At 39.7% G+C, this 15,900-nt stretch overlaps 4 protein-coding genes across 6 annotated transcripts; 2 read left to right on the plus strand and 2 right to left on the minus strand.

Moving 5' to 3' along the window:
* Positions 1 to 34: 34 nt before the first annotated feature.
* LOC112178992 (wall-associated receptor kinase 4) lies at positions 35 to 1,508 on the minus strand. Its single transcript, XM_024317278.2, has 3 exons — positions 560 to 1,508; positions 342 to 389; positions 35 to 253 (listed from the first exon to the last, which is right to left on the minus strand). The coding sequence occupies exons 1-3, from the start codon at positions 1,371 to 1,373 to the stop codon at positions 216 to 218; spliced, it is 900 nt and encodes a 299-aa protein (XP_024173046.1). The 5' UTR covers positions 1,374 to 1,508; the 3' UTR covers positions 35 to 215.
* Positions 1,509 to 1,941: 433 nt separating this feature from the next.
* LOC112178667 lies at positions 1,942 to 3,965 on the plus strand. Of its 2 annotated transcripts, none has more exons than XM_024316843.2 (5): positions 1,942 to 2,142; positions 2,664 to 2,768; positions 2,940 to 3,275; positions 3,440 to 3,517; positions 3,598 to 3,965. In XM_024316843.2, exons 3-5 carry the CDS (start codon positions 2,948 to 2,950, stop codon positions 3,729 to 3,731), a joined length of 540 nt encoding a protein of 179 aa, XP_024172611.1. In that variant the 5' UTR covers positions 1,942 to 2,142; positions 2,664 to 2,768; positions 2,940 to 2,947; the 3' UTR covers positions 3,732 to 3,965. The 2 variants fall into 2 exon arrangements, with proteins under 2 accessions (XP_024172611.1, XP_024172610.1); XM_024316842.2 differs by having other exon boundaries at positions 1,949 to 2,142; positions 3,020 to 3,275.
* A 177-nt stretch (positions 3,966 to 4,142) lies between these two features.
* Positions 4,143 to 7,969, minus strand: LOC112178666 (U3 small nucleolar ribonucleoprotein protein MPP10). Its single transcript, XM_024316840.2, has 11 exons — positions 7,192 to 7,969; positions 7,033 to 7,082; positions 6,701 to 6,827; positions 6,450 to 6,587; positions 6,105 to 6,173; positions 5,963 to 6,004; positions 5,707 to 5,775; positions 5,431 to 5,502; positions 5,288 to 5,341; positions 5,008 to 5,149; positions 4,143 to 4,588 (listed from the first exon to the last, which is right to left on the minus strand). Exons 1-11 carry the CDS (start codon positions 7,849 to 7,851, stop codon positions 4,521 to 4,523), a joined length of 1,491 nt encoding a protein of 496 aa, XP_024172608.1. The 5' UTR covers positions 7,852 to 7,969; the 3' UTR covers positions 4,143 to 4,520.
* A 2,015-nt stretch (positions 7,970 to 9,984) lies between these two features.
* LOC112175110 lies at positions 9,985 to 15,757 on the plus strand. 2 transcript variants are annotated; one of them, XM_024312774.2, is made up of 5 exons: positions 9,985 to 12,031; positions 12,823 to 13,806; positions 14,333 to 14,558; positions 14,681 to 14,823; positions 15,267 to 15,422. In XM_024312774.2, the coding sequence occupies exons 1-5, from the start codon at positions 10,319 to 10,321 to the stop codon at positions 15,285 to 15,287; spliced, it is 3,087 nt and encodes a 1,028-aa protein (XP_024168542.1). In that variant the 5' UTR covers positions 9,985 to 10,318; the 3' UTR covers positions 15,288 to 15,422. The 2 variants fall into 2 exon arrangements, with proteins under 2 accessions (XP_024168542.1, XP_024168541.1); XM_024312773.2 differs by having other exon boundaries at positions 9,986 to 12,031; positions 15,280 to 15,757.
* The last annotated feature ends 143 nt before the right edge of the window (positions 15,758 to 15,900 follow it).

Here is a 15,900-nt window from a genome sequence, read left to right on the forward strand (position 1 = left end):
TGTGGACTTAGAGATCTCCCTCTGTCAACTCCAATATCAAGTGGCTTTCTCTTTCAATTATGAGGAACAATTATATATTTATATATGAAAGCATAAGTCTCAAAAATATGTTTACAACTCTCTCAGTCCAACATATGAGCAACCCTGGCATTTACATCATGATATAAGCCTCACCGATACTGATACTGCAATCCATATCTAGAGTAGTGAAAGAACTAAATTGCAATCCAAGCTAGCAAACACATCAGTACTCCTACAAACAAGTTGCCAAATCAGAAATCAAAATGTTAGATCTCCTGATGAAACACATTTTTGAAACCACAAGAGCTGAAAGAAGGTACCTGTGACTGTGTTTCCGTTTGAGTATGTTCTTCCTGATGATGATTTCACTGCACATCACCCGAAAGATCATTTATCATGTGACAGTTTGCATATCAGTAGATTATGTTTACTAATTTGTAATCTAACAACAAAACATGTCATATTTTTGACACGAGCATTACTCTATGGACAAAATAAAATGTAATGGACGTGGACAATGAAGTAAATGATGTCTAACCAGAGTCGCAGTTTGATGTCGAATTTGTGCTCCCACACATGCATAATTGCCTAATGCCATCGGTACCATACCCACAAGTGCCGCCGGTAGCCTCACAGGCCCTACAGAACTCATCATTTTCTTGAACAGAATACTTCACATGGATCCCATAAGACCATCCATTAGCCCCATCAAGCCTCAATGGTGCAAGATTGTAAGCGCTGCTGTATCCTTCACACTGAAGCCTACTGAGGTTAACTGACTTGATAGATTCAAAAGGCACAGCACAACACTCGGGTGGGCCTGACCCGAACTTGGAGCCCACCATTCTATGGCCCAGAAGGTCCCAAGCAGGGCAACCATAGTACTCCTCACAGCTCATTCCCGAAACGTTTCTACATGGCAAGTGCTTTCCTGGGAAGCCTTGGAAGAGTGGCGACTGAGCTGAGCAGCCTATCAGCATGAAGACATTGTCTGCGGACGGATTCATGTATGGCGCCCGCCATTGCTCAACTGCGAAGCCGTTCCCCTTTGCACCTAGCACAATGGTGTCACAAGTTGACATGTGAGGGTCATGTAGAGTGAGGGCTTGGTAAGCATAGTCTATCTCCAGAACCCTGTAGGATCCTGAGCTAATGTGGAACATAAGAACATCGTTGATGCAGTACAGGAGGTCTCGAAAACCCGGGTGGCCACACCCGGGAAGGATGGCAAAGGGGTAGTCTATGGTTATGTTTCCACAGTAGGATCTACATGTGTTGCCTGCAGTTGATGGAATTAGTACTGAAATTACAAGATGGAGGAAGCTCAGAATGAGCATAGCAGTAGTATTCATGGATGTAAATGAGAGAGTTTGACAGAACTGGTTTGTGATTCTGTGTGTGAGAGGAAAGGGATGGTGAGTATCACTGAGGTGTGGGAGTGAAAAAAATGCAATGATACTTTGCTTGGACTAGTGGGCATGATTTGGGGGACTTTATGCAGAGTATTGAGAATCTTCGTGAATTGTTTATGGGTTTTGGCTTCTCTTTTTGGTTGGAGAAGTTTAACATCATTAGAGTAGCTTTTGAAATTCCTGCATTAAGCTTTAGGATGCTTTTTGGTACTGCAGGGCAATAAAAATTGCATGAAATGATGCTCATGGCTTTGCTTTATGTTTCTGTCGTTCTTGCTTCTCTACTTCTCTACTTCTCTCTGACTACTAAATTATCAACAGCACTGATACCGCTGTCTAATCTAAAGTGAAAAGCAAAAGTGAACATTTGCATCCCATGGTTTATACGCAAGGTTTTAAGTAATGTTGAATGATTTATTGGGATTACCAATTCCCCAGTTTCTACGCCACGTGGTACCTCATTTTCACTTGGAAGTTCCCACGTGCCACCTCACTGAGAAATGAGAAGTGGCGATGGCGGGTCTCATAAACCCGCTCCTCTATTTGATTCCCCACAAAAACCCTCCTTCACCTTCAACAAAGAACACTAGTTTTCTTTGAAACAAATACGACATTATCGAGGACGTCGTCTTTGGGTGGTTCGCGTGCAGAGCCCATATACCATATGACAATGGAATCTGGGGAGAAATCAGAAGAAACTGTATCAAAAGTAATGGATCATCTCTGCTCTCTTTGCTTTTTGAAATGTTTGACTCGTTTGCGATTCTTGTATACAACCCAGTAATTAGAAATTGATTTTGGGGAGATTCAATTAGTCGTTTTAGTCCCATGGTCGGGTTTAGGGTTTTAGAGGCACTTGTTTCATTGGGTCTGTTAAGTCTGGGATTTAGAAACTTGGGTTTTTGGTGTTATATGTATCTGAAACTTGGGTTTTCCATTGAATTCAAATTGCCCACCATGTGTTTGATGAAATGCCTGCTAAGCCCAACCCCGCAGGCATTCGAACGCGTTAAGCGTTTCATTGTTGGTGTTCATTTGTTCACTGTTATCAGAAATGGAGGGGCTTGTTTTTCTGTGATATATAATCTGGCCAGTATCTGATCTCCTTGCACGTTACAACATTGTTTAGGAAAGAGTTTTAGCATGGACATCGGAACATTTGTAAGCACAAGTAAAAATGCATTACTGTTTGTTTGTATCTAGAGAATAACATTGTCTATTTTGAATCAGCACTCTCCGAAACTAGCTGGAACTGTCAACTGGGGAACAGCAACTGTCGCCGGAGTATTTGCAGGCATGTTGTACGGGGGTAGCAAGGAGGCATCTGCTTCGGTTGTGAGTTTCTTTTACTTGACTCTTTGTAGTAAATCATGATTGGTTGATATGTTTGGTTATTGTCTTAATCCTCCAAAAGATTGGATGTGCACAGCATGATAAAGTAGCTTTGTCTTCGGCTTCTTCCTTAATGAGTTCATGGTGGATTGTTGATATTGACTATTCACTCAGTTAAATCGATGTTCTACTTTTGTGGCTACGTTTCAACTTTATATACTCAAAGTTGTGAGGAAGTCTGCTTCTTTTGCCAGAGCAAGGATGCTGAAGTAATGTTGAAGCTTGGGAGCACACCAGACAAGCGTGAGCAATATCGTTTGATGAGAGATGCAATGGAGAAACGGTTCATTCGAGTCACGCGGGGCTCAATAGTTGGTGGAGTGCGTCTTGGATTGTTCACTGCTACCTTTTATGGTTTACAAAATCTGCTTGCTGAGAAAAGGGGTGTGCAAGATGTTTTCAATATTGTGGGAGCTGGTTCAGCCACGGCTGCGACATTCGGGCTATTATGTATGAGTTATTTCTTACTATTCGGGTGAATTTACTGACTGCTGTTCTAGTTATTGGACACTTATATCAACTTCTGAAGTTAATGTTTAAAGCCTAAAAATGTGCAAATAATTGATGAATTTCAGAATACTTGTTATCTCACATTCGGTTTCTAATTTATCTAGTGCCAGGATCATTACAATGGCGTGCAAGAAATATGTTACTGGGTTCGATCCTTGGAGCAGTCATTGGTTTCCCAATTGGTAATACATTCTACCTGTTGCTTCTCTTACACGTCTCAAACAATCCTATGCTGCTAACCTTTTGATGCAATTTGTGGCAGGGTGGGCACACTTGAAGCTGGTGCAGATAGCAAATGAAGGGAATCCTGCTGCGCATCCTAATTCAGATCAAAGAGAAGCAAAGAGTGGTGTTGGTGCTGCCATTGAGAGGCTTGAAGAAAATTTGAATAAATAGAACAACAATTTTGAGGGTGAACTTCATCAATGTATGCAAAGAGAGGAATATGAAGACTCGAGATAGTAAGATGAACTGGACAATGGCAGGATTTTGTATTGCCCTTCTCATTGTATTTTATACATCTTCCATGGTAGCCTTGGATGCTGAGAAATAACAGCACCTAGTAACAAGCAAGGATGTTTTTGAATGTTTGATATCAAAAGTGGTTCCGGCCCGGAGTGTTTTGCCATATCTTTTCATTTAACATAGCAATGTTACACCACGCCAGAATTAGCTTTGAATTCCGCGTGGACATTCTGCTTATTGTTGTCTGATCTTATTTATGTTGACCTTTACTCGAACAGAAAACAAAGGATTTCATAACAGTCACTGACGAGGATCTAATCAGATTCCAAATGAAAATTATTGTTGGAACAATCGATTTTGATCGTTGATTTCAGTAAACAAAACTACAAAAGTCAGATCGGCACATCACAAGCAAAGTATACAACATTGATTATAGTAACTCACTTCTTTGATTTATATGACCTCAAGACAACAGACTATCTACCAAAAATTTATGTAAAAATAAATCAAAAAAAAATTAGGGTCAACTAAAATTTCCTTGAATCATTAAACATATTCCTTGACTCGGAAGGGTGAGCAAGGACTGAGCAAGTGCGATCTTCAAGATAAACCCCATTCCAACCAACATCAGAGCGCTTCCTTGCAGTCATTGTATTGTGGCCGAGATTAAATCAAATTATCTTTGCAAAACTGCCATCATTTTCTGATTGCACCTCGCTGTCATATGGCTTCTATGCTGTCCTTGTTGCTGTCTCGTGGCTTCTTTGCCATCCTTTTTGCTGTCACAGCTGCAATGATGTCCAGAATCAGTACTTGATGCAGATATTGGTATCTTAATCATATGAGAATCAGTACTTGATGCAGATATTGGTATCTTAATCATATGAACACAAAGGCGGGATGTAAAAGAAAATAGGCATGACATGAGTAAAACAACCAAAAGTAGAAACAGAATCAGATAATGTTTCAGATCTACAGTAAGTCACCGAGCCAGATGATATTTCAATTTGTATATAACAGAAGCAATCATCTGGCCAAAAAAACGGTTGAACACTGGTTAACAATAGCCAATGTATGGCAACTTAAGGCAGCAAGAATACCTCTAATGGTTCTGGCCCCAAGAAGGATACTTAACTCCTTACCACCTTTCTAAATGATAAGAGAGATAAAAGAAGTGGACAATACAACTTTTCTTGTCCAAACTTACCTTTAAATTTCCTTTTCTTGTTAGCTCTCCTCCTTTTTCTCTCCGCCTGTGTAAGTTCTGCTTCTTCTTTAATATCACCTTTGCCAGAAAATACTTCCTCAGGAGCTAGCATTGCTGCATCAGAGACCGCCACAGGTGCAATCTGTCCAACAAAGACACGTCACACACTTAAGCATGATTGTCTATTTCAGACTTCAGGGTAGTAAAAATGATACTCCCAAAGGAAAAAAGAAAAACAAAATAACAGTTAAAAAGGAGGAGAAGGTAAGGATCACATTACCTCTTCCATAACTAGAGCAGGAACATTATCTTGTATAGACATATCCTCAATAACCTATCCCACAGATAGCAGATAACAAGTAAATACCAAAGAGAGAAATTAACTTTCGCAATCATAGATAACACTTATGTTGAGAAGCATACCGGTTTTGGAGTGAAGTGGAAATGAGAAAGAGCATCCAACTTCAAGCAAAGTTTCCTGAAGAGCATTTCTGCCTGATCAATGATATACACCACAAGGCTAATGAATCAGCACTTTAATGACGCAGAAGGATGAACACATAAGACAAAACCTCAGGAAAAAAAAAAACTCATGAAGGTATGCATATATTTGTGTATACAAGGAGATCAAAGTTCTATGTATTACAAAGACACATAAAATCATAGCAGAATAGAAACAACAGAAATTAAAACATGAACCTCATTCTTCTGCTTGTCTTTGGATGACAACGGGCCAGAATCTGCATTCATCTTTTGAAGATACTCTTGCTGCAGAAGGTAGATAAAATAGCTACTCAGTACTTTATCCTCGCAACTGAACATACTAACATAGGAAAACAACTTCTGAATATAACATATAGATCCCAAGAAAGAAAGAAAGAAATCCAACTCAAGGGGACAAAAGCATGTTGGTGAAGTGAACCAAGTGATGCATTTTGCATCAGAAGATACATACCTCATAATCTTCAGCCAGTCCTTTCTTGCTCTTATTCTCATCCTATATATCAAACAAAGAAAGATTAGACATTGAGGAAGTTAATGTTTCTACAACATACCATAATTAGACTCCACAGGTATTATAGAATAAAGCTGCTTACCATCTCCTTTCTTTCTCTTGGTGCTTTTGTAGGTAAAGCAGGAGCCCTTTGAACATCATCAAAAAGTTCCTATATAACACAAGATCCATTTTATGACCCGTCATGATCCACTTAAAAAAGAAAAAAGAGGAAGTTGAAAAAACAAACAAAAATACAACTATACAAGTCAAACAATCACAGAATGAGGATTTTTCTTCTCTAATTTATAGTGGTCCATACAACATACCAAAAAGTTCCCTGAATATAAGTGATTGATCAAAAGGCCGAAAACAATAAATAACTGAACTTTGAACTGATCACATGAAAGCACATTTCTGGAATGTATCTATCAAAAATGTTGTTTACCTGCTCAATCCTTTTCCGGATCATATCCTCAACTGCTACTGTAACCTCCTCTGTGATCGGAGGGGCAGGTCTAACATTGTGTTCAAAATCTAGATCAACTTCTAACGCACTGTTCGGTGGCCTTTTTGTTGCAGTTACCTGTCCAAAGCCAAAACTAATGTGTAATCCATTTAAAGACTCATGTATTTCACTAGATAATTGAAGTTACAATAGTGTCAAAAGTAAAATAAAAGAAATGAGAAACAACGTACCTCTCCCCGCATGGTCCAAGTTTTGGGGTCCATATTTGCTTTTTCCCTCTGCTCTATTTCGGACTTAAGTTTCAGTTGCTGCTTTTCATGGGTAGAAAGTTCCTTTTTCCCAAAGAAGTCTTCATATCTGTAGCACAAATGCAGAGTCAAGCATATACCAATGCAGATACACACAGACACACGTTGTAACGCTGATTAATCAAAAGCAAAACAAACGAAATGAAAAGAAACAACCCGAAACACCTTATAATCAAACAAACAAATATACATGAACAATGCATTTATAATCAATCACTAGTTGCAGAACCCAAGTAACTGAATGAATGCAGTACCTTGCATCCTTGCCATCCCCGTCGTCCTCAGCTTCCCCTAGATTCATGAGCTAAACAGGCAAAAGGAATTTGAATTAACAACCCGAAAATTAAAGCTTCAAATTTCAAAATCAGCAAAATTCTTAAACCAAAACCATTTAAATAAAAAACCAGCCTCACCTCCCGAGCATCATCCTCTTCCCCCTCCTTATCTTCACCATCTTCTTCTTCATCCTCCTTGTCATTCTCATATTCCTCTGCTTCTGTAGCCTTCAAATACTTCCCTAAAGCCTTTATATTAAAGAAACCGTCCTCAATTTCATTGTTGCCTCCACCTTCTTCTTCATCTTCTGCTTCTACCTTTTCTTCTTCCTCCTCCTTCTCCTCATCTTCGGCTTCTTCTTCTTCTTCTTCTTCTTCTTCTTCATATTCCGCCACGTCGTCATCATCATCTTCTTCTTCATCATCAGATTCCTCCAAATCCTCATCGAATTCCTCGCCGTCCTCCTCCTTCTCAGCTTCCAGAACCTTCTCCTCTCCGTCCACAACCACCTTCAGCTTCTTGATCTCCGCCGGATTCTTCTCGTACCGCTTCAATTCGCGGCGGAGGCTCGAGATGAGCGGCTGGGATTGGATATCGATTTGCTGCCATATCTGCTCGGCGTCGAAGCCGTCCACCAGGAGCTGATCGAAAGGCGATTTCGGCGTGAACGGCCTGATGGAGGAGAAGAGGTTCTTCAATGCGGCTCGAGCCTTTTCAGAGAGGTCGGGGCTAGGCGCCAGCCACTGCGTTGGCTCCGTTGCTTTCACGGAGTTCAGAGCTTCGCTACCGGCCGCCATGATTGAGCGGCGTTCGAGCTGGGGGTTATGTTCTGGTTTCTCTGAGATTTTGCCCGTGTTTGGGGGTTTAGGGTTTTAGATTGGGCGGGTTGAACTAGCAACTATGTATTTGCCAAAAAAAAAAAGACTGCTTAACTGCTTAACTGAAGACAAAAATGCGCAGTATAATAGGCTTCTGGTTTTTACTTTTTTTTTTGTTTTTTGACAATTCTGGATTTTACTTTTAGGATGCCAAAATGAAAAATTGTAACCCAGGCTAAAATTACCGCACAGTTTTTTTTTATAATCAAAATAGAACTTTTATTTATAATGAACTCAATTACAATGAGATTAGGTACAAGATTCTACACATATGATCAAACACTTGGACTTCAGACTGAATGTCTATTTTGACACACTAAAGAAGCCACAGAGTGCTCGACTCTAAACAAAGAAAATGTTTACTAACTCTCAATGCCTCTTTTGCTGAATGGTGAGCAACATCTTCCAGCTTTACAAAATGACTATTACAAAATCAAAAGACTTGATTTAATGTTTAACTTTATCTAAGAGGTGTCCCTCAAAACTTAAACCATCACTCTCAACATGTAAGGAATTAATGATAGATAGAGCATCACCTTCGACTTCCAACCTTCTAAACCCCACATGAGAGCAAAACGAAGTCCATGAAGTAAGGCAAGAGCTTCAACTGACTTTGCATTGATAATTTGTGTAACTGTTTTTTGATGGAGATCACACGATATCCTTAAAGGTTTCCTAGGCCTATAGACTAATATGTGCGCAGGGGATCATGTCAAAACGCTTCATCCCCTCTGGCCACCAAGAATAGATAAGATTTAAACTTCAGTATGCGTTGGTGAGATTCTAACCCTAGTGTGGGGGTCTCACAGCTGAAGGCTCTTACCAACTCGACCACCTGTAGTAGTTATAATTTACATAACTTACATTGGCAAGGGCTACATGCAGTTTGGTTTCCACTTCTCAAAGTATATTTCAACCTAATCTGATAAAATTCAAGCTCTTTGATAATTGTCTATATTAAGATAAAAGTTTTGTAAATATTAAAAATGTGAGTTCAATTTAATTACGAGTCTAAACTTACTAAACAATAATGCCAAAATCACTAAATTGGTTCTTTCACAATTGACAAAAGCACATTGTAACAAAAATAATCTTACAGTATATTACACATTCACATACTACTTGTAAAATAAAATAAAAAAATCCCTATAGTGCTGCCCATTAAAGGTAGCTGAGAGTAACACTGATGAATTTAGTCATAGCGTCTAAGCAGTAGACTTCCCCAATACGGTTTAATTTTTGGGCTTAGAAAGCTTTTGAAAAAAAACATGTGATCTTGATCAAAAAAATATGAGTAGCAGACCATATCTATGAAACTCACTTTTCTGATTCAGCCACTACATCTACAGAATCCACCTCATTCTTAGACATGGTGGCTCCATTGGCTCAATTAAATGGCGCTCTTGTAGGCTCATCTTGCATAATAATCAAATCGATAACATTTTACCAATTGTGGTTTACAAACTCAAAGATATCATTAATCTCGTTTTTAATTTTCATATTAAAGTGCATAAGGAAATCATATCAACATTGAATTTAATTCACATATAATTAGGGGAGTGAAATCTACACTCTCTAATTTGTAATTCACACTCCCTCTTTTTTTTTTCAAAATTCTCATAAAAATACAAAATTTAAGTTAGTAAAGATAAAATTTAACTTACCAAAAAATAAAACATGAAGTGTAAGATTGTAAAATGGAAATTCTAAATGTCACTACTCGAGAGATTTTTAGGTAGGACTGGCGCGCTACGTGGCGGTTTGTCCGGCCAATCATTATCTATACAGGGAGTGTTTTGAATATTTCATTATAATTAAACATGAGTTGTTTTGAAATACAATTGAAAAATAAATAGACGTGATTGATTGGGCTTACCATCTTGAAAAATCATTACGTCAAAAATAGGTGAGCCGTGAGGTGATTGAGAGGGGGAAAATGAAAGGAAGCGGGTGAAATTACCAGACAAGGCCTCCCCCGACTTCTCGTCCAAAACGATAACCGATGAGGTCACTGTCAAAATCGTTCTAATATAATGGTCATTAGAACCTTATTGAAAAAAAATAAAAAAGGGGTAATGATGACTGTCTCAGCATCTTGATTGTCTCCAATCGGACAAGAAAACCATTCCTGGTAAATCTTCACCAACTTCCACTCTTCAATTCAAAACCACCGCTCTCTACCTCCCGCTCTCTCTCTCTCTCTCTCTCTTCTTCACTTCCGAATGCTCGCCTCACTCTCCGATCTCGAATTCCATCAACACCGGTCACCTCTCTCGGAGCCGTCTCCCGCCGCCGTCCGACGATTCCAGGTGTACTCCTCTCTTTGAATTTCATCAAATTGTTGCTCTACCTTAATATTTATGGTTCGTTGACTCTGCGGTGATTAATGGAGAGAGCAGAGACTACGACTATCGAGTCCGATCCGTTCGATCGGAAATCGGACGGCGATGCGTCAACGGCGTCGCCTCCGTCGAGGTACTCGTCGTTCGGCGAGTCCGAGTACGAGCGCTATGGCAGCGCCAACTCGGTCATGGGCACGCCGAGCATGTGTAGCACAGTCACGGTTTTTAATGATTTTCCGGAGGCTGATTTCGCGTCGGTCAGGAGTTTAGGGTTTGGGGAGGAAGGCGGTGGTGTCGAGGGTTTCAGTTTGGGAGGGAGGATTGATAGGAATAGTAATCGAGAGGATCGGAGACTTTCGAGTAGTGGTAGGATTGAGGAAGATGGTATTAGAGGGCGTCCGGGTACTAAGTATGGGTCTAGTGGGTTGGAGTTGTATGGGAATGAGGATGATGATATTGGAGTTGGTGGTGATGCAAATGAGTTGATGTCTTGGAAGCTTGACAAGAGTGGACCGCCGGGTTTAATGGAGGGTTCGGAGTTGAAGTGTGGTTCAGATGATAGTGATGAGGAGAATGAGGAAGGCAGGGGAGTGGAGAGAGGGAAAGATTGTGTGTTGGATCGAGACGATTCAAAAGAGGTTGGAACTGGTTCTCAGCTTGGACCGGAAGTTGAGCAGAGATGTTTTGATGGAGGAGAGATGGATAGGGAAGAAGGAGCGTCGTCTAGAAATGAGTATTCCGAGGATGAGGGGTCCATGTACAACTATGGTACACATGATGAGCCTAAGAGTGACTTTAATCATCAGAGGAGTGTAGAGTACTACTATGAGCAATCAAAACCAAAGAATGAAAATGAGAATCCATTTCTTATGAATTCATCTGTAGCCTTTGGTTCTGATGATTGGGATGATTTTGTGCAAGAGAGTGAACGGAGTAATATAGCTTCTTTCACTAGGAGTGCATTCCAGGAGCAGATAGAACTGAATGTGGAAACTGAAAAGAAAGTTTTGAATTCTGGTTCTGTCACTTCACATCAGGGTACATGTCAAACTGAGCAAGGGAAGGATGTGACTGACATGCCCAGAGGTAGCGAACATGTTGAAGCTGATAACAATCTGGCAGAAAGTGTTAAACGTTCCAGAGAACCAGCTAAGTCTCCAAATTTTGTTGAACCAGAGGGAGTAGAAGATGTGAAGGACATTCCTGTGGCCAATTATCAGGTGCAAGCTATTGAGGACTTGACTGAATTTACCAAAAGTTCTTTTACCACCCCAACTGGTTTTCAAAATGTTCAAGAACCAGAGCAGGAAGATTCGAAAGACATTGTATTGACCAAGAATAAAGATCCAGGCCCTGACAAATCAGCAAATTATCCTCAAGCTTCGTTGTCTGGCAATTTCTCCAAAATACAGCTCGATTCAGAAGCCAAAAAAGCTCCTGAGGAAAAGGGTTTCAACATTGTGGTTGACGACATATCTGATATGCATACGTGTAATAATACTGAGGTCACTGAGATTGATGATGGTCAAGATTTAGGAAATAAAAATTTGGGGAAGATAAAAGTTAAACTGGACCCCCTTTCTGAGATATCAACCGATCAACTGAGTATCCATTCAACTGGACCTCCTGGAAGTATGAAGGCAGAATTCTTTGAAGACCTTGAGCCAAATACGCGAACCTTAACTTTTGAAAATAATATGACGAAAAATGCTCCTGTTTCAGAAGATATTTTTGAAGAATATCCTATGCCACTTAAGGTTAGTCGTGCTTAGTACACACCTTTTCTTTTGGGTGGGATCAAAATTTCACTAAATTATTGTGCTTTTATTTTATTATGTTCTCATTCTCTTGTGCCAATCGACATAAGATTTCATGTTATTGCGAGTACATATAACATTAATGTGACAAGGGAATGGCAACAAGTATCTTCATCAATTGGAAGACTCAAATTCCTCTTACTCTAACATAAAAATCTGTGTTTACTTATAAGAAATTCATTGGAGGCTCATTTATCTTTCGCTTACAGTAGCTTCTTGAGCCTAGAACTCGTTCTGACAGTTATGGTACAAGCATAATTGAGTTTGTAGAGTTATGGTGCAAGCACATGATTGAGATTGTAGATTTGGTTATGTCTTATGGAGCTGTCCGCACCATCTTTTGGTATATTAGCAGTTCAGCACATTGTTATCTGGTTGAATTAACTTGGATAACCCTTAGGATAAGCCATAGCTTTGAGAAAGCTCAAATGATGTTCTGAGGCATCAAATGTAATGCACTTTTAGATGTTAAATACATATTTACACACATACACACATAAATGTATTACATTACCCTTATTTGTTCATGACTATATAAATTCAAGTTTAGTCACAGGGTAGCTTGAGTTTTGCTCTTATTAAGGGTATGGTGTCTCAAAACATATTAAGGGTATGATATGCTTATGCTGCTGAATGATATTGTTTGTCATGTGCTATGGGTTGTGTGCATATAATACTATGATTTCGTCTGACTTGTTTGTTTCTTATTTGTTGTTTGACCAATGCTGCAGACAGATAATTTTGAGCTAAATGAATTCTATGATGAGTTTGTTAATGACATGGAAGAAATATTGCTAGACTCTGCGGAGTCCCCCGGAGCAAGGTTCAGTCATGGTAACAGGAACTTACAATCACAACTATCTTTACCATTAAGAGATGGTGGATCGACTGCTTCTACTTCTGGTACAGATGATGCTTACCTGTTTAATCAGCATTCCCTCAGAATTGATGGGGTCGAAGTGGTGGGTGCAAAGCAGAAGAAGGGAGATGTCACCTTTAGTGAAAGACTGGTAGGAGTGAAGGAATACACTGTTTATAGAATGAGAGTGTGGAGTGGCAAGGATCAATGGGAGGTTGAACGTCGGTATCGTGATTTCTTTACACTCTACCGTCGGTTGAAAACATTGTTTGCTGACCATGGATGGAATCTACCTTCTCCCTGGTCTGCTGTAGAAAAGGAATCCAGAAAGATTTTTGGAAATGCATCTCCTGATGTTATTGCACAGAGAAGCGTTCTCATTCAAGAGTGTCTACAGTCCATTCTCCATTATAGATTCTTTTCGAGTCCTCCAAGTGCATTGATTTGGTTTCTGTCTCCTCAAGATTCATTTCCTACCTCCATGTCCTCAAATACACCTGATCCTATTAATAGAAGGGCAGACACAGAAAATTTGTCCACTTTAGGAAAGACGATATCACTTATTGTTGAAGTTCGACCATACAAATCTTTGAAGCAGATTCTAGAAGCACAACATTATATGTGTGCTGGATGCCACAAACATTTTGACGATGGAAAGACCCTGATACTGGATTTTGCACAGACATTTGGATGGGGCAAGCCTCGATTGTGTGAATATACAGGTCAATTATTTTGCTCTTCGTGCCATACGAATGAGACTGCGGTCATACCAGCAAGAGTATTGCATCACTGGGATTTTACTCAATATTCAGTGTCACAGTTAGCTAAATCTTATCTCGATTCTATACATGACCAGGTAAGTTAGAGATGGAGAGCCCCTCCTTATCAATTAAATTCTCTATCTCTGTTGGGTCAATTAATTGAAATCCAAGGAATGAACAACACACTGATAGATTTTGTTGCAAGAATTTTCTTTGTGTAGAATCTTGTTTAGCATTTTAACTCCCTAGTGTGATGGTTGGAATGGATCTTGTATCTGTAACCTGGCCGCCGGGCCAGGGAAGGCAGAGTCTTGATAGCCGGTACATCTTACCATTTCCAGTTATATCTGTTGGTCTTCCAACCGCTTCCAGAGATTCTGGAAACGGTTGCGTATGGTAGACTATTAATACGGTCTAAACTCTTGATCCGTGCACCTACCTGTATCATAGTATAACTTAGTAGTTTGCTTAGCCAATTTATAGATCGTTTCTTAAGATTAACACTCGAGTTTTCCTTTTGGCACCAATTTAACATATTAGTTGCAAAATTATCTTTAAAATGTAGGCATTATTAAGAATTGAGCTAATTTATCATGTCTATGATGATTTTTTGTTGTGCAGCCAATGCTATGTGTCAGTGCAGTTAATCCATTCCTTTTCTCAAAGGTCCCAGCCTTGCTTCATGTTATGGGTGTTAGGAAGAAAATAGGCACCATGCTTCCATATGTTCGTTGCCCTTTCCGCAGGACAATCAACAAAGGTCTTGGGTCTAGAAAATATCTTCTCGAAGGCAATGATTTTTTTGCACTGAGAGACCTCATTGATCTTTCAAAAGGAGCCTTTGCAGGTTAGCTTTCAGTTACAAGCATTATCCTCATGCCATGGATGTCATACTGGAAACTAATTACATGCAATTGTATGAACTGATATGCCCGTCACATATTTCCTTACATACTGTTTTTCCGGCAGTGCTGCCTGTGATGGTGGAAACCGTGTTGAGTAAAATTTGTGGGCATATCACAGAGCAGTGTCTCATATGCTGTGATGTGGGAGTTCCCTGTGGTGCACGACAAGCATGCAATGACCCTTCATCTCTCATTTTCCCTTTCCAGGTGGGGCATCCCTAGCTTAAATTGGTTTATATAGTGATTTTGTTGGCCACATGGTTGGCTAATAATATCTTTTATTTTGGTCTAGTTTTTCTTTTTCGAAAGGCCAACTTTATAAATCTCTCATTGTGATCGTAACATCTCTGTAGCACGAATTAAACTCAGTCTTTCTGGCCATGATTTTTGTTAGCACCACACAACACTCAACCTAAATCCTTTAATTACTACCATCAATGGTGAATCAAGAATTTGGTACTCCATGTCCCTAAAACTTGGTTATAGGAGTTTGTGGCTTGCCTTTTAAAATGAACGAGTATATGTGGCGAAATGCTTTATATTTTTGTAAGCAGATAGGAGACATCTACTCATTTTGCAAAGCAAGTGAACTTTTTGTTTTTCCAACATGAAACCGTGAATTCCTTATGGGTGTTCTAATCTAACTGTAGAAACCATTGGCAGGAAGATGAGATTGAAAGGTGCCCGTCTTGTGAATCAGTATTTCATAAGCTTTGCTTCAGAAAACTCACAAACTGCGCTTGTGGAGAACAACTGAGACCCGATGAGCCTGCAGAGCTCGTTAGGAGGGCCAACTCTGTGCTTGGCGTTGAGGTTAGTGGAGTATTGGACTTGTTTGGGAAAGGGTCGGGTTCTGGATTACTCTCAGGATTATTTTCAAAGGTGAAGACAGATAATCCAAGGGAACATAAAGATGGCGACAATGTCATTTTGATGGGTTCCTTCCCACCTACTTCATTATAAAACACCTATCTTACTGTGTCATACATATTTTGGCTTGATAGGAAGTATGGAAATTTCCTTCGTTGTGACTCCTGCTATTGAATAATCAGAACTGGCCAGGCCAACATTGTTGTAACTAAATTTTTTGGGCGTGAAAAGATTCTTTTTGGCTGGTCTTTCCTTGTAGTTAAAGTCGACAGAAGTTTCGTGTCTCTTTCGTTTAGTTTTCATCCGGCTTCTATTTATCAAGGAAACTCGAGGCCTTATAACTTTCGATGCAGCAATCCCAACATCAACGTAGCTAGCACAGAGCTTAGAATGGGACTAGCTAGCACTGTCAAG

The sequence above is a fragment of the Rosa chinensis genome, chromosome 7, assembly GCF_002994745.2.
Source record: "Rosa chinensis cultivar Old Blush chromosome 7, RchiOBHm-V2, whole genome shotgun sequence".
Classification (NCBI taxonomy): domain Eukaryota; kingdom Viridiplantae; phylum Streptophyta; class Magnoliopsida; order Rosales; family Rosaceae; genus Rosa; species Rosa chinensis.

What these genes read in the sequence shown, in the direction of transcription:
- LOC112178992 (XM_024317278.2), bottom strand. Translation starts at nt 1,373, where the DNA reads ATGAATACTACTGCTATGCTCATTCTGAGCTTCCTCCATCTTGTAATT. An exon ending in GACATCAAACTGCGACTCTG is followed by an intron (nt 390 to 559) that starts GTTAGACATCAT and finishes GGTGATGTGCAG; the next exon opens with TGAAATCATCATCAGGAAGA. An exon ending in AAACGGAAACACAGTCACAG is followed by an intron (nt 254 to 341) that starts GTACCTTCTTTC and finishes ACTTGTTTGTAG; the next exon opens with GAGTACTGATGTGTTTGCTA.
- LOC112178667 (XM_024316842.2), top strand. Translation starts at nt 2,098, where the DNA reads ATGACAATGGAATCTGGGGAGAAATCAGAAGAAACTGTATCAAAA. An exon ending in AGGAGGCATCTGCTTCGGTT is followed by an intron (nt 2,769 to 3,019) that starts GTGAGTTTCTTT and finishes TTCTTTTGCCAG; the next exon opens with AGCAAGGATGCTGAAGTAAT. An exon ending in AGTCATTGGTTTCCCAATTG is followed by an intron (nt 3,518 to 3,597) that starts GTAATACATTCT and finishes AATTTGTGGCAG; the next exon opens with GGTGGGCACACTTGAAGCTG.
- LOC112178666 (XM_024316840.2), bottom strand. Translation starts at nt 7,851, where the DNA reads ATGGCGGCCGGTAGCGAAGCTCTGAACTCCGTGAAAGCAACGGAGCCA. An exon ending in AAGAGGATGATGCTCGGGAG is followed by an intron (nt 7,083 to 7,191) that starts GTGAGGCTGGTT and finishes TTGCCTGTTTAG; the next exon opens with CTCATGAATCTAGGGGAAGC. An exon ending in TCCGGAAAAGGATTGAGCAG is followed by an intron (nt 6,174 to 6,449) that starts GTAAACAACATT and finishes TGTGTTATATAG; the next exon opens with GAACTTTTTGATGATGTTCA.
- LOC112175110 (XM_024312773.2), top strand. Translation starts at nt 10,319, where the DNA reads ATGGAGAGAGCAGAGACTACGACTATCGAGTCCGATCCGTTCGATCGG. An exon ending in TTCAAAAGGAGCCTTTGCAG is followed by an intron (nt 14,559 to 14,680) that starts GTTAGCTTTCAG and finishes TTTTTCCGGCAG; the next exon opens with TGCTGCCTGTGATGGTGGAA. An exon ending in CTCTCATTTTCCCTTTCCAG is followed by an intron (nt 14,824 to 15,279) that starts GTGGGGCATCCC and finishes AACCATTGGCAG; the next exon opens with GAAGATGAGATTGAAAGGTG.